Source organism: Poecilia latipinna, unplaced genomic scaffold, assembly GCF_001443285.1.
Source record: "Poecilia latipinna isolate Pla-1442-1.1 unplaced genomic scaffold, P_latipinna-1.0 Scaffold18, whole genome shotgun sequence".
NCBI classification, from domain to species: domain Eukaryota; kingdom Metazoa; phylum Chordata; class Actinopteri; order Cyprinodontiformes; family Poeciliidae; genus Poecilia; species Poecilia latipinna.
Window position 1 is genome coordinate 15795 of NW_015112634.1, and position 14878 is coordinate 30672.

At 38.1% G+C, this 14878-nt stretch overlaps 1 protein-coding gene across 1 annotated transcript in view; it reads left to right on the forward strand.

Annotated features, from left to right (window-relative positions):
• Nucleotides 1-665: 665 nt before the first annotated feature.
• egfra (epidermal growth factor receptor a (erythroblastic leukemia viral (v-erb-b) oncogene homolog, avian)) overlaps nucleotides 666-14878 on the forward strand; it is a gene marked incomplete at its 5' end in the record, with an annotated part of 26869 nt that continues 12656 nt past the window's right edge. Inside the window, 18 exons of the mRNA XM_015034327.1 lie at nucleotides 666-817; nucleotides 3189-3375; nucleotides 3477-3608; nucleotides 3716-3784; nucleotides 4039-4157; nucleotides 4488-4629; nucleotides 6288-6404; nucleotides 7042-7168; nucleotides 7261-7334; nucleotides 7422-7509; nucleotides 7790-7989; nucleotides 8098-8230; nucleotides 8666-8756; nucleotides 10496-10653; nucleotides 11388-11426; nucleotides 13161-13305; nucleotides 13402-13524; nucleotides 14649-14747. Of these exons, the coding sequence (XP_014889813.1) occupies nucleotides 666-817; nucleotides 3189-3375; nucleotides 3477-3608; nucleotides 3716-3784; nucleotides 4039-4157; nucleotides 4488-4629; nucleotides 6288-6404; nucleotides 7042-7168; nucleotides 7261-7334; nucleotides 7422-7509; nucleotides 7790-7989; nucleotides 8098-8230; nucleotides 8666-8756; nucleotides 10496-10653; nucleotides 11388-11426; nucleotides 13161-13305; nucleotides 13402-13524; nucleotides 14649-14747 (2195 nt within the window). The remainder of the gene's footprint in view (nucleotides 818-3188; nucleotides 3376-3476; nucleotides 3609-3715; nucleotides 3785-4038; nucleotides 4158-4487; nucleotides 4630-6287; nucleotides 6405-7041; nucleotides 7169-7260; nucleotides 7335-7421; nucleotides 7510-7789; nucleotides 7990-8097; nucleotides 8231-8665; nucleotides 8757-10495; nucleotides 10654-11387; nucleotides 11427-13160; nucleotides 13306-13401; nucleotides 13525-14648; nucleotides 14748-14878) is intronic.

The window sequence follows — 14878 nt, forward strand, 5'->3', positions numbered from 1 at the left end:
TCATCCTCCTTAGAACATGAATCAAAATATGAGCTGCTTAGACACAACTTAAGCAGGAGAAAGAATATTTTTTATGCTTATGGCTGTGTAGGTTTTGCATGCCAGTATTTAGGATAGATAACTCCGACATCACAGACAGTCAGGACCTGTCCATGACTGATAAGATGACAAGTTTCAGAAAATGACGTTGTTTGAAAGCTTTATTCAGAACAAGTTTTTTGTGCTTTCTTTTCTTATCAATATTATTGCCTTCTTGTTAATAATGTTTATCAGCAAACAAGCCTACATTATCTGCCCATGGTTGTAATACCGCAATACTGTTAGTGATACTTGTGAAAGTGAAAGTTGATCGAAATGCCTGGAAACACTTGTTCTGTTTTTCCCCCAACTATTCTCAGGAAATATTCAGATTTGTGCCAGAGTACACAAAGCCAGAGCGAGAACCTGCTGCGTTACTGAGATTTGAGGTCTTTTGTAGATTAACCCCCGATTAGCAGTTTCGAGTCAAATTCACCACAGTTGTGTCTGTGCAGACAGAATTTTACCAATAATGATACTGAGCCAGATTGCTTCATGATAAGAAGATGTGTGTAATTATGAGAACCACAGTGCTTTTGTGGTGTTCACAGAATGAAATTACTTTCTTATTTTTTACTTCTTCCCAGTTTGCCAGGGCTTCACCAATCGCGTCAATCTTATGGACAACAAAGAGGACCACTACCTGAACATGGTGAAGACCTACAGCAATTGTACTATCGTCCTGGAAAACTTGGAGATCACTTACGTAGAGGAGCACCGTGACTTATCCTTCCTCAAGGTAAAAGCCTACACTATGTTACTATTACATTCGAAACAAGATGTAGTCGTTTCTATACTCTATAAAATGAATAACTTAAATATGAATAAAGGTTTCCAGCTTTAGGTCAGGTATTATTAATTTTGCAAACTGCCAAAATGATACCAAAGAATTTCTCTTCTGTTTTTGGTTATTCCTTCCCTTAAATACACGATAGTTGTTCCCCGACCCTTAGGCCAAAAGTGTTTCTCACACAGGAAAGTCCACCCTCAATGTCAGCGTTTTCCTCGACAGGACACATTCCAGATAAAATGCACTTTTTTCTTCAAGAATATCTGTCCACAGCAATAGAGAGTGACCAGCTATAAGTGGTTGCCAGTAAAGATAAAACTTCATAATTCATATACGAGAGTGCTTCCCCAGTTCAGTGGTTATGAACAATAGGTCTTTATGTTTAACAAAAGTGCATTTTAAATTAACCTGTCCACTTTGGAAAACAATAGATGCACAAAATGTCATATACAAATATTATTTAGATTATGTAACATTTTGTTTATTTTAGTAGTTAAATTCTCTCAGTAATACACATGATTGATAAAATATGGACGGATGTTTTCAAGTCTTTATTTCTTAATTATGCCAATTTTTCCTTTGTTTTACACCTAATAAAACATAACATATAAGACTAAAATATTACATCAGACCAATACAAAAGACAGTTTGAAAACCAAAATGGGAGGTTGATGAAATTTGTTTATTACCTGCTTTAGGGTTGCTTTCAAAAGGTACTTTGAATCTGTCAAATTGCCTCCATCCAAACGCATTTTCTCATTTATTGAATGTGAGTGTATATTTTCCACTTTTTAGACTGAATTCTGCAGACTCTTCACAGTTGTAGTTGGCTAAAACCTGTGCAGAACAAGTGCTTATAATGATTCATTGTGTTTGTACAGCTCTGGTTAAAACTTCGTTCAAAGATCAGCTGTAACTGCAAGATTTTGAGCACTGGGGAGATGTGTTAGGGGACCACACACGCTCATGGGCTTCAGGCTAGCCCACACAAACACAAAGTAAAATAGTCAGCAGATTCAATACAGCAGTTTCAAGGGTAATCTTTTTAATGTCCCATTTGCACCTTGTTCACAGTTCTCTGTGCAGATGTCAAAAACCAAATGTGTGCGAATCCGAGTTAAATGTTTGAGTTAATGGATATCTCTCTTGGCGGCATTTTAACCCTGGATTAACACACTTGTTGGCCTAACTTTTAACTTTGTGCCGACGGTGAGAAAGATCTGCCAATCATTACGGAGCCACAAAACAAATCATGTTTTTGAAAGGAACAGTTTCAGTTCATTTGTGACATTGTTGGCATTTTCACATCAATGTGTGTCAGTATCGTAAACAGTTATTGGAAATATTATGTTAATTGGAATTTATTTTTAAAACGTCAAACAAAAGAAATGCTCTCCTTCTTCCCAAAGCAATATAAAACCTTGGACTCGTGTTTAACAGATTTCCTGTGTTTCTTTGCTTTGTTCTGGGAGCATGAAAAAGGATGTGGACTTATGACATAGTTAAATGGGACAAACAAAACATTTTCCGACTGAAACCTTTCTTGAAATGTTAAAATTGGCAAACAAACAAAAAAATTTTGCTGTGGAAACTCTTGAAGATTTCTTCTTTTGCTTTTTTTTTGTTATTCTTGAAAGGTTCAGATCATCAAACACTGTCTTCCCAACTAAAACCCCTTGATGGTTTTCTGGAAATATTCTGTGGACTCATAAGATGGGGTCTGACAGTACAGTTGTTTGATGATCAGAAACATTTAATGTGACAAAAAATCAATAACTGAAGAAATTTAAATGAAGCAAATTCTCCTGAAAGGTCATAGTCTTGATGAACCATTTCTTCAAGTAACCGTCAACTAATTTAGTAATCGATTAATTGTTAACAGGTGGTGTACAAATTCAAAAAAAGGTTGAGACAAAACTCAAGTGGCATAGTTTTAGTTTCACCAAGTTCAAATTCTGTAAAAATGTATTTTCTTATTTAAAACCAAATTTAATTACTTCTTTACTTTTAGTTTTTAATATATTTCAAATATTATATAAAATATTATATAAAATATTATATAAAATAAGCATAAGTGGTTAAATGAAAAATCAGCAGAATGTGCAGATTGCAATTAATTATCAAAATAATTGATACAATGATCAACTACTAAAATAATTGTTTGCTGCAGCCCTAATGTGTGTATATATAATAACTGTAACTATATTATTACTCACCATGTCTTCAGTTTTATTGACATAGCTGAAAAACAAAAACTGAATTGTCAGAGCCTGCATGAGGCTAACAACTAGGAGTCTTCTTTTCTTTCCCCTCTCCACAGTCAATTGAAGAAGTGAGTGGCTACGTTCTGATTGCTCTCAACACAGTTTCTAGGATTCCCCTGGAGAATCTGCGCATCATTCGGGGTCACTCCCTCTACGAGGAAAAGTTTGCACTTTCTGTGCTTGCCAATATTGATAAAAATACAGGTCTTGGAACCACCGAGCTTCTACTGACCAGCCTGACAGGTAGATGGAGCCCTAAAAGGATCATATATTTCATGACGATACGTTTGACACTGAACAGTTGAGCATCATAATTTGGAACTGCCTTTCGTGTTTGTTTGCAGAAATTCTCAAAGGAGGTGTAAAGTTTGTGAACAACAAGCTTTGCAATGTAGAAACAATTCAGTGGTTTGATATTGTCAATGCCGAAACTAAACCCAGCATGGAACTTCCAGTGGCCGGAAACAACCCACTCTGTAAGCGCTTCCATTCACGGCACAAGGAAAAACAAGCAAAACTTTGTTTTCTCTGTTCATTTGTGATATTTTTTAAGGTGAAATGTGACTTACTTTTCTTCTGACAGGTAACAAATGCCACTCGAGCTGTTACAATGGTTCATGTTGGGCACCTGGTGCAGAAAACTGTCAGACCCGTAAGCTCTTGTTGATTTAAAAAATATATACATTTATCACAGTCAGAATCCAAACTATCCTATCCACTAAATAGCACAATTGTGTATTTCTAGTTTTATTATTCGTGTTCACACACACTCCATCATCATTTTAGTATTTCAAACATCTTAAGCATTGAAGGATTTGGTGTTTTTAAATTATTTCTTTATCAGAATAAGAAAATGACCTCTTGTAAAGGGTATACCCACTGTGTTTGTGCCTGTGTCATCTCCAGTGACCAAGCTGAACTGTGCACAGCAGTGCTCAAAGAGGTGCAAGGGACCTTCACCAAGCGACTGTTGCAATGAGCATTGTGCAGCAGGATGCACAGGGCCCACAGCCGCTGACTGTCTGGTGAGATAAAGAACACAACTAATGATACACTCAATATTTCATATAGTTCTATTCAATCTGGCTGAGAACTCTATTTAAAACTCAGTACTGTCCTAGCAACCTCTGCTTTTTTTATGATTGGAGATGATGTTTTTGTTTTTATACCAGAGAGACGCATAACCGCTGATTAAATCTTTTATTTGGCAGGGCCTTGAGCACCAGTGTCTGCACACTCGCTCTGTACAGCTTTGAGAATTAAGCCAAGGCTATGATAGAGGAATGCAGTGTTATCATTAGGAAGGGGCTCTGTTTTGGTCCCGCTGCACTAGATGACTGTTGTTTGTGCTGCAGGCCTGTCGGGACTTCCAGGATGACGGGGTTTGTAAGGACTCCTGCCCTGGCCTCATGCGCTATGATCCCAACCTTCACCAACTGGTCCCTAACCCCCAAGGAAAGTACAACTTTGGAGCCACCTGCGTGAAAAACTGCCCACGTAAGAATATAGTTTTCAGTTTGTTTTCTTGTTGCAAATCCATCCATCCATCAATACATCCATCCATCCGGCTGTGTATACAGTATCATTAAGCTGTTCAATGGGGATAACTATCACTTAGCAACCCGAAATGAACTTTTTCAGAAAATGTTTATATTGCTAGCCTGGAAGCAGAATTGCTTGCAATACAATTCTGCTCAGTTCTCATCTGCCTTCACTGTTCTGTTTGGGATTTCTCCCATTGAGCTTCATTCTCTGGTGGAATTTCAACTGGTCCAACAGAAGGAGAAGTTGTGAACGATGACTGTGCTGTTTCAGAAGTGTAGTCTGTTCGCAGTGGCAGCGGAGGAAGTGAACGAAGTCAGTGTCGACCATGGTTCCAAATATTGAATTAATATTAAGTGCTGCCTCGTTCCGCTCGAGGTAGCTCTCTTCACAGTGGGAAATGGTTGTTTACAGTGCACCCAATTTCTTGTAAACGTCATAGCTGGTGCAGATGCAGCACATCCCGTATGTCATGGCCAAGCATTAGCATTTGGTTACAATTTAAAAACTTCAGCAGACTATCTGGCTTTTACCAGGCTAGTAAATTACACAAGTCCAACAAAAGTTATTGATTCCAGGACCAGTTCACACCTGCTGTTTCTATCCCTGTTGCATTTTATTTTACCACACCGTTTCCTTCCACTTCACTTTACATACATTTTCTTAGACTATGTAAACAAGCGTCTTCTTTAACAGCAACCTTTTCTGGCTTACTGTCCTTGTGGAGTGTGTCTGGTACTGTCTGCTGGACAACTGGTGAAATCGGCAGTAAATCCCTATTATTGTGCAGGCCATAACAAGGTCACAACATAGCATCTCTGTATTAAAATCAGTTTCTGACGCCATTCCATTTTTGCTTACATTTTGTGAAGAATGAAGTTTTTATGTCTTTTCCTTCAGTAGTTCTCTGTGAAGTGCCACATCAAGTGAGGGTGGCAAAAGGTTTTTCAACTAGTTTGGGTCATTTGACACAGTGCAGTGTGAAGGTGAACCACAGCAGCTGAAAATGTAACATATGTCAGAATTTTGGTCCCTAATCGAACCGAATATACTGGACTATCAGATGTGAAAACACCCCTATAACACGGAGGGTGATGCATCTTGAGGACCAGAGTTGGAAAACACTGTTGCAAATCACAGTCTTAAGAAATAACAGAAATAAAGTCTTGCACCTGTTTACCCTAACAAAAACGTTTGTGTCTGCACCGGCATGGATACACACTGCAAATAAAATTAGCGGGTTGTATGTGTAGCACATATGATGCATGATAAGAAATATTTTGCATGTTGTCCAATACTAAACATTTGCTCAGGTTGTCCTTGAGGGTTGTTAGACATTAAAAGATGAGTTTGTTCAAGTTTAATAATAAACTATAGAAACAAGGAAAGAAAACTATTGTGCTTCAGAGTGTGTTAATGCAACATCCCGTCTTTTAGAAGTTTAACTTAATGCATGATTCAGTCCATGTGACCTACTAGATGTACCTCCAGCTATGCTCCTTAAAATCATCTACAGAATATTTATGTTTTCTGTCTTCTGTTCTAATAGTCTGACTGTGTTTGATAAATGTGACGGTGTTGGCCTGAATAGCTCTATTTTCCAATCGTTCCAGATAATTATGTTGTGACCGATCATGGTGCGTGTGTGCGGACGTGCAGCGGTAACACATATGAAATGGAAGAAGGAGGTGTCAGGAAGTGTGCCAAGTGTAACGGACTGTGCCCAAAAGGTCTGAGGTTGAACTTTTGCTATCCAAATGAAGAAATGTTTCTGACAAAAATGCAGCAATGACTGTGGTGTACAGTGACTAATGCTTCTAAAAAACATGTATTGTTTTATATAAAATGTTTAGTAATGCATGCAAATACATGTTTTTTTAGAAGCATTAGTCACTATACACCACAGTAATTGATGCATTTCGATTTATATTTTTTATTTTTTGTTTTTTGTTTTTTAGCTAAAACCGACTTGTATAATAATGTAATAAGAGTAATTTATGACTAAGTATAACTAAGTTTAATACTCTCTTATTAGATATATGGCCAATATACTTTGAGTGTCCTTCAAAGCACTACATGAATTGAATGAATTATTATTGTTAATATTTAAACAGAAAATAATGACAAAAGTGACATGTTTCAATTTTTATATGTCTGGAGCGTACATCAGTGTTGTCATTCTGGCATGGATCTCCATCAGCTGACATCTCAGTTTACCAGATTCATCTCCACTTGTTAGAAAAAATGCTGGAAAATAATGTCTTATGTGATTTGTGTTTTGGGGATTTTTAAATATCTCTGCTAGTTTTTCTTTGTGGAAATAATGCTATTTTCAACACATTATTTGCTTTTTAAATTGTTTCACAGTGTGTAACGGACTTGGGTATGGAAACCTGACTTACATACTATCTGTCAATGCCACCAACATCGGCTCCTTTAAAAACTGCACTAAAATCACCGGTGACATTACTATCCTTAGAACATCAATTCATGGGTAAGATGAATTAACTAATATTGCTCCAATATTTGATCTCAACATTTGTTCTCCTGACCATTTTAATGTGTTGTTGTTGTTTTTGTTTTAAGTGATCCCTATACCAAAACACCAAAGATGGAGCCAGCTCAGCTGGATGTGTTTAAAACGGTTAGGGAAATTACAGGTAAGATTACATAAGATGTGACTAATGCATGACATACCCGATGAACCTTGAACGCCTTCATAATTAACAAATCATCTGTCCCTTCAGGACACCTGTGGATTCAAGATTGGCCGCAGAGCATGAACTCGCTCTCGCCTTTTGAAAATCTAGAAATCATTCGAGGACGGACAAAGCGGTATGTTTGTCGTAAAGACCCCCATGAATCCCCTGCTACTTTATCAAGATGGTGAAATTTGTTTATTACAGCTGTTGTTTCAGATTATCAGTCATTCAGAGGATTATGAGACCTTTCCTCCTTTCCTATGTGCTAAACCTGTTTAATTTCTTATCCCAGTGGACTCTTCATCGCTACAAAAACATCAAAGGACTAACACTTGGAATTTTATGTACTATGCGAAATTATCAGAGGATGTCATTTTAATTTCATCCTTTTTTCGCACTTATATTTTGGATAGTGGTAGCCGCAGCTTGGTTGTGACACAGCTCGATATCGACTACCTTGGCTTACGGTCACTAAAGGAGATTAGCGACGGAGACGTGGTCATTATCAAAAATCACAACCTTTGCTACATGGATGACAGCCACTGGAAGAGGTTCTTCATATCAGGAGGCCAAACTGCTACAGTCAATGAAAATGCAAATGCTACCGTTTGTGGTGAGATTTCTGTTGCTTTTCAGGCATTTAATTTTGCAATGAACCAATAAATTTCAAAGCTGGGGCGATTATCAAGAACTCTGTTTAAATTTTTACATCTGGTTTTAGTCCTGAGGAATAAGACCTGTGACAGGAAGTGCACAGCAGACGGCTGCTGGGGCCCGGGCCCGGACATGTGTTTCGCCTGCCGTGACTACAGCCGCAGCGGGAGTTGTGTTGACTTCTGCAACATCCTGGAGGGGTAAGGGAAGAATCTGGGCTTGATTCCTTTTTAAGCATTGAAATCTGCTGTCCTCTATGTCAGACAAACAAACAGTCTGAAACATCAGATCTCGGTGCGAGATGGTTCATTTCTTCAAAGTCTGTTGTCATACCACGAGTATTTCCAGACTATGTCATTAGATAAATTAGAGGATTATTGAAAGAAAGCTGAAGATCCAGGGTATTTCTGAAGTTAAATCTCCAGAAGATGTAAGACAAACATTGTTGGAAAAATGGCACATAGCACTCACATCTGTTTCTCTTTGGAGACATTTGTCAAACATTGAATCTTGACATGCTTACAGTTTAACTTGGCCCTCCAAAAAGCAGATCAAATGAAGCTGTTTGAATTGAAGCTGCCCTACAGCAACAGTCTTGTCAGCTTTGCTAATTTTATTTAATTTTTTTTTTGCAGCGAGCCACGGGAGGCGGTCATGAATAAAACCTGCATGGAGTGTGACCCCGAGTGTCTACGCATGAACGGGACAGCAACCTGTCGGGCGCCGGTACGTATATTTTGTGCAGTTAAAGAAAAGACACTCACGCTTAGCACATTTGTGAACATAATTGATGAACATCTTAACATTAATGCTGCATGAAATCCCTTCCAGAAGTGTCAGCGATTTCTCCATCAGCGGCAGCTTTAGCAGATCAGCCTGCAGGGCAGCCGCAAGACATGTTGTGTTTGAAGGAGGGGTGTGACTGTCAGATGAAGTTGGCTAACTGTTTGCTTTTTTATGCACATAATCCTGTATTTTGATTAAAGCAAGTTTAGGCCTCTACTTTTGTTAAAAATATAACAGGGGAAATGTATGCCATCATTGTCAACAACAGAAATGCTGACTGAGTAAAGATGCTCACCTGTGGCATTAAGACGTTAAGATACTGCAATCCTGTGCAGAAGACAAACACAGCGCCTTGGAAAATGATCCGCACCTCTGGGAGTTTTTCACGTTTTCTCACATTACAGCCACAGTCTTCAGTATGTTTTACTTGGATTTTATTTGACAGAGCACTGCAAAGTAGCTTATAATTGTGAAGTGGAAGAAAAATTATATGTGGCACTGGCATCCATTTGAGGCAGGAGCTTGTGGAATGAAATTTTGCTGCAATTACAGCTGCAAGTCTTTTGGAGTACTGCAAGTCTCTAGCGTTGAACATAGAAACTTGATCTTTTGGCAAATTATTTTTTTCCTAAGTTCATTTCTTCTCTGTAATGAGAGCATCAGTGAACATTGATGTTTTTTTTGTTTTGTTTTGTTTTGTTTTTTGGAGGGTGTTTCTCTACACTGAAAAAAGAAAATAGTTGAAAAACTTAATTGAATTTCTTCAATTGGTAACAATTAATCAAATTAAGTTTATCCAATTTAATTTAGTAAGTTGGTTTAACTTGGCAAATTTAAGTCAGTCATACTCAAATCATTTAGTTTACTTCAAATAAATAAGCAAACTAATACAGGATCTTTTTTAAAGATATTTTGGCTCAGGTTGCCTTTATTTGACATTAGTTAGACAGGAAAGTGGGTAATGACAGAGGGGGAAGACATGCAGCAAGGTGATCAGTACTGGAATCGAACCTGTGACACGTTTCGAGGACTAAGGTCTCCTTATGTGGCTTGCCTCTACCCTGCGCCACCACAGCACTCTGGTTGGTACAGGATCTGTCCCTGGCGAAGTTTGCATCATGACGCCAGATATAGGATACAAACATGACATTGTACTTAATCGTTTCGAGTTAAGTCAAAGTAAAAAGTTCTTTTCAGTTAAAAAGCTGTAACTTTTAAGTTAATTCAACACAAAAATGCAATTTGTCATCGCCACTTAATAATGTCAATAAGTCCACAACATGAACAACAGCCCAAATGCACTTTTTATTTGGCCCAGTACTGCATTACTGGGCCATTCTAACATATTAATTTGTTTTGACTTAAACTATTCCTTCATAGCATTGTCTCTGTCTGGTGTCTGCTTGCTACACCTACAAGATTTTCCTCCACGACTGCTTTGTGTTTAACTCAATCCTACTTCTAATGAACTCAGGCCAATATATGCTAAAAAGCCTTCCCGCATCATGATCCTGCCAACACCATGTTGCATGCAAACCTTTTCCACATTTATTAGGATGGCAAAAGCTGCTTCCTTTGAAGAATTATTATTGTAATATTTGACAATATAATATTTGCAGCAATTGTCATTAGAGTTGTAAACATGAAAAGTATGTTTTTGGTTCTTTTTTTTCTTACAGGGTCCTGGAAACTGTACGAAGTGTGCCAACTTTCAGGATGGACTGTACTGCGTGCCCCGTTGTCCCCAAGGCGTGCCGGGAGAGGGTGACACCTTGGTGTGGAAATACGTAGATGAGAAACGAGTGTGCCAGCTGTGCCACAAGAACTGCACCAAGGGGTAAACACGTTTGATACCAGAGAGCTCAACATTAAGTTTCTGAGTTGAAAATGTTTGTTTGGTGGAACAATGACATGAATCTGAAAGGGTTCCGCTAAGTTTACAGAAGTCAGGAGATTTTATTGGAGACAAAATGAAAAAAAAAAAAAAAAAACAGACGAGTATGTTGGTGTGTTTTTTCCAGATATTGTTGCCCTCCTCATTTGAAGTCTCCATTGGTTTCCCTTTTTTATTGTATTTATTTATTCTCTAGCTGCAGTGTTTAATTTTAGTGGTCTGTAGTCCTTTTGTGGAGCAAAACCATACCAATACAAATCTGAAATGAAAGCGAGCCAAATGTTCCCTGTGATATACAATCAACACTGAGCCTTGGTGGTATATGGATGAGTGAGAAGGAAAATGGGTCTGACATACCTTCAGACCACGGAGAGCAGTCATGATACTGGGCCTTTTGTGTGTGTCTTGTAAAGAAAGAAGAAACTGATACATATTTCTAAAACATTTCAATAGCTTGGAAATGTGGAAATAAATAGTTCCCAGCTGAACTGAGTTGATTTATGAATCCATTCAGAATATTTAGTCTGAGTTGAATATTTTTGCTGGCAGAAGTAAAGAAGACTAGGACGTGTAGCAACAGTCATAGGTTTTTGATGGTTACCGCCTGCAGAGCCTGGCTTTCCTTCATGTTGTTGTGTTTGTGGACCATATTTTCATTAGATTTGTTGTGTCCTCAGGTGTGTGGGACCAGGTCCTGAAGGTTGCCAAGGTGAAAGGTGAGCTTACATTTGACTGAACGCATTTGAGCCGTTCACGGTTTGAATGTTACTGTGTATCTAAGTGTGGCGTAGGACAAATGGAAACGCAATGAACTCATTTTAAAAAAATGTACGTGATTAATTTGAACTCTTTTAGTCAGAATTATGTGTTTTCAATCAGTAGGACAAGGTTCTTGAACAAACTGTGAAAGTATGGAGAACTATGCAATCTGAATACTTTTTTTTTTCCAGTAGCAAAATGTTGTCCTTGTTCCATTTACCTTCCCCATATATTTCTATCCTTCCTCAACCCCTTTTTTTCTTCCTTGTTTTCATTTTTCCTCATGTTTCTCTGTTCCATTCTCATGTTCTTTCCTTCTTTTTTCCTTTCTACCTTTCATCCTTATTTCCTTTGTCCTAAATTGGTTCCTTCCTTCCTTTTTTCTTTTGTGTGTTCCTCCCTACCTTATTTCCTTCTTTCTGTTCTTTGTTTCTTCTTTCCTTTCCTCCTCCTTTCATTCCTTCCTTCCTATCTGCAATAATGAAGGAAAATTCAGTATTTTATAATCTGAAATTAACTTTAAAGGAGGTTGAACTCCGGAGAACGGAGTTTGAAAAGTGTATTGAATTTTTATAGAACATTTGTTCAGGAACCTTGATAGAATGACAAACATTTTTTATCCACCACATTTCATTTATCAATGTTTGAACTTCCAAAAAGAAGTTGATTGATTTTGTACTATGACTCAAACAAAGCAGATCTCTGAAGACCACCAAAAAAGAAGCAGTCAATCCTCATCAGGCTGGAAAATGTTACTAATTTATCTCTGGGATCTGTTTGGACTCCGACAATCCGCAGTCAGACAGATTGTGTACAAATGTGGGGAAACTCGAGATCATTGTTACTCTGACCAGAACTGGTTGACCAACGACTATCGGTCACGTCATGAAGAAACCCAGTATAACTTCTAAGAAACTGAGCAGTCCTTTCCCACATTGGCTAAGATTTAAGGGCGTCATCTTGTGAACACTGAGCAACAATGGTGTTCATGGAAAAAGCTGCTGCCTGCCAAGCCTTGCTACCTGTGCGCGGATTGTCACAGGAACTGTGCTCAAGGTGCTGGATATTAGACTTGAACTACTTTTGAGAAGCAGCAGGAAAACCATAAGCACACAATTCGTGCAACAGAAGACAAACTAAGCTTTTGTGGTGACTGAGTCAGTGCTATAATTTCAAGCCAAAAGAAATACTGTAAAGAGACAAGAACAGACCAACTTTTGTAAGTACAAGCAAACCTGATCCAGAGTCAAAAGAATAGGCATTGGAATGGTCTCTTCAGCTCACCACAAAGGTTTTCAATTAGGTTCAGGCCTCTGGACTGAGATGGCCGTGGAAGAAGGGTGACTTTGTGTCTGGTGAATATTTTAATGTTGATTTAGTGTTTTCTTTTGGAGCATAAATCTGCTGAAGATAACACGTTTTCAGCTTAGCTTTAGAAATTATACGCCTGGAAAAATTTTTCAAACAAACTTAATATGAAATTATTGTACTGTAATAAAATAATTAGTTAATTTTAATGTTTTTTTTCAGCAGGCCAACAAACTAATTCCCATCTGTTTAACATACGTTTGTATCAGTTTTTTCTGGTTCAGTTTATCTATCAGTTTATTTATTCTCTCTTGTGTCTTCTTGTATGTTTGTGTTCTTTATATTTAATATACTTACATATTTTTATATACATTTCTTGGAAGGCCTTCAGGTCTCTCCATAATTGCAGCTGGGGTTGTTGGTGGGCTGCTGGCAGTTCTGGTCGCAGGCCTCTCTGTCTTTGTGCTCCTACGCCGCCGCCACATCAAGAGAAAGAGGACAATGCGCAGACTGCTCCAGGAGAGAGAGGTAAGGAGAGACGGCTTAAGCTCAAAGCACAAATTCACAGGGTTTTTTTTTTTTTTTTTTGGTCATGGTTTTATGGGTCCCACTCCCTCCATGCAGCTAGTTGAACCTCTCACTCCGAGTGGACAGGCACCAAACCAAGCTCTGCTGCGGATACTGAAGGAACCAGAGTTTAAGAAAATTAAAGTGCTGGGATCAGGAGCCTTCGGTACAGTTTACAAGGTAATTACAGGTTTGGCTTGCATAATGGCTTATTGTAAAATAGAAGCTCAAGTGCTGAGCAGTTCTGAAACTCTGTTGCTCCGTCATGCTGACTTTTCACAGATCTACATGTGTTTTCAATTTGCCAATTACAACACATTTTTAACTTGCTACATCATGCATGACTGGCTTCAATGTTTCTGTCACAGCCGTTGCTCTAATCACATTTGGGGATTTGTATTTAGGACACAAAAATCTGCCCTTTGGACTGTCTGTTTATTTCCATCCATAATTAAGAGGTAAATCTTCTAATAGAGGACAGATAAGTCAAATGCAGTGTGCAAGTGTGTATTTTGGTGTTTGTAGGACTGATTAGAATGTCAATGAAGAGTTAATTTATTTCAGTAATGCCTCTGTAAATGGGAAACCGAGAAAGAATCTGGGTTTTATATCTACCAAGGGATACTTCAAGCTTTGATTTCAGATTGTTTTGATGATTATGGCTTACAGCTACTGAAGGTTCAAAATTCACAATTTTGGAATATTTCTGAAGAGACCAATGAAAATATTTTAATAAAGAGAGTTGAGGAAAGCTTCAGGTGTTTTAACAGCACAGATCCAACACTTGCTGTTGTTGGATCTACAACAGCAAGTGGCTCAGTTCCACAAAACATCACAAAATGATCACCTTTTTCCTGCCACACTTTATTCTTCCAGTCAACTTTCTAAATTCAACCCTATGTTTATGGCCTGGTTCAGCCTGTTCTTTGTCAATGAGTCTTTGTGGCTTCTTCTCCTAATAGTTTGTTAGCGATGGTCTGCTGGACAACTATCAAAAGAGTCTTCCCGTAATTGTGTGGGGCATGACAAAATATTTCTGTTGGTTGTATATATCAGTTTGCGTGTTATGACTCTATAATATGAGTTTTGCTAAACAGTTTGTGGGTTGTTGTGATTAAAAAGTAAATAAGTAAGTTAAAATTTCCAAAATATTGCAAACAAAACTGCAAGCTGTTGATGAGAAAGCTATTAAATGTGCATGTATACAAATCTTTATAATCACGTTGTACATTGTATAATATTCCTGTGTCTCTTGACATTTCAAGCATAGAAAGTGATGCAACAGAAACACTGTGTTCCTGCAGGGTCTTTGGGTCCCAGAGGGAGAGGATGTGAAGATCCCAGTGGCTATTAAGGTTCTGAGAGAGGCCACATCACCAAAAGCCAATCAGGAGATCTTGGATGTAGGTTCTGTCATTTTTTTTTTTTTTTTTTTTCTGCAGGGATGGGGATTTGTGGTCTTCAAGTTGAAGGAGGTGCTTGGGATAAGATACATTCATTAAGTGTGGTCTTATCCTCATCTATTTTGGTCGTG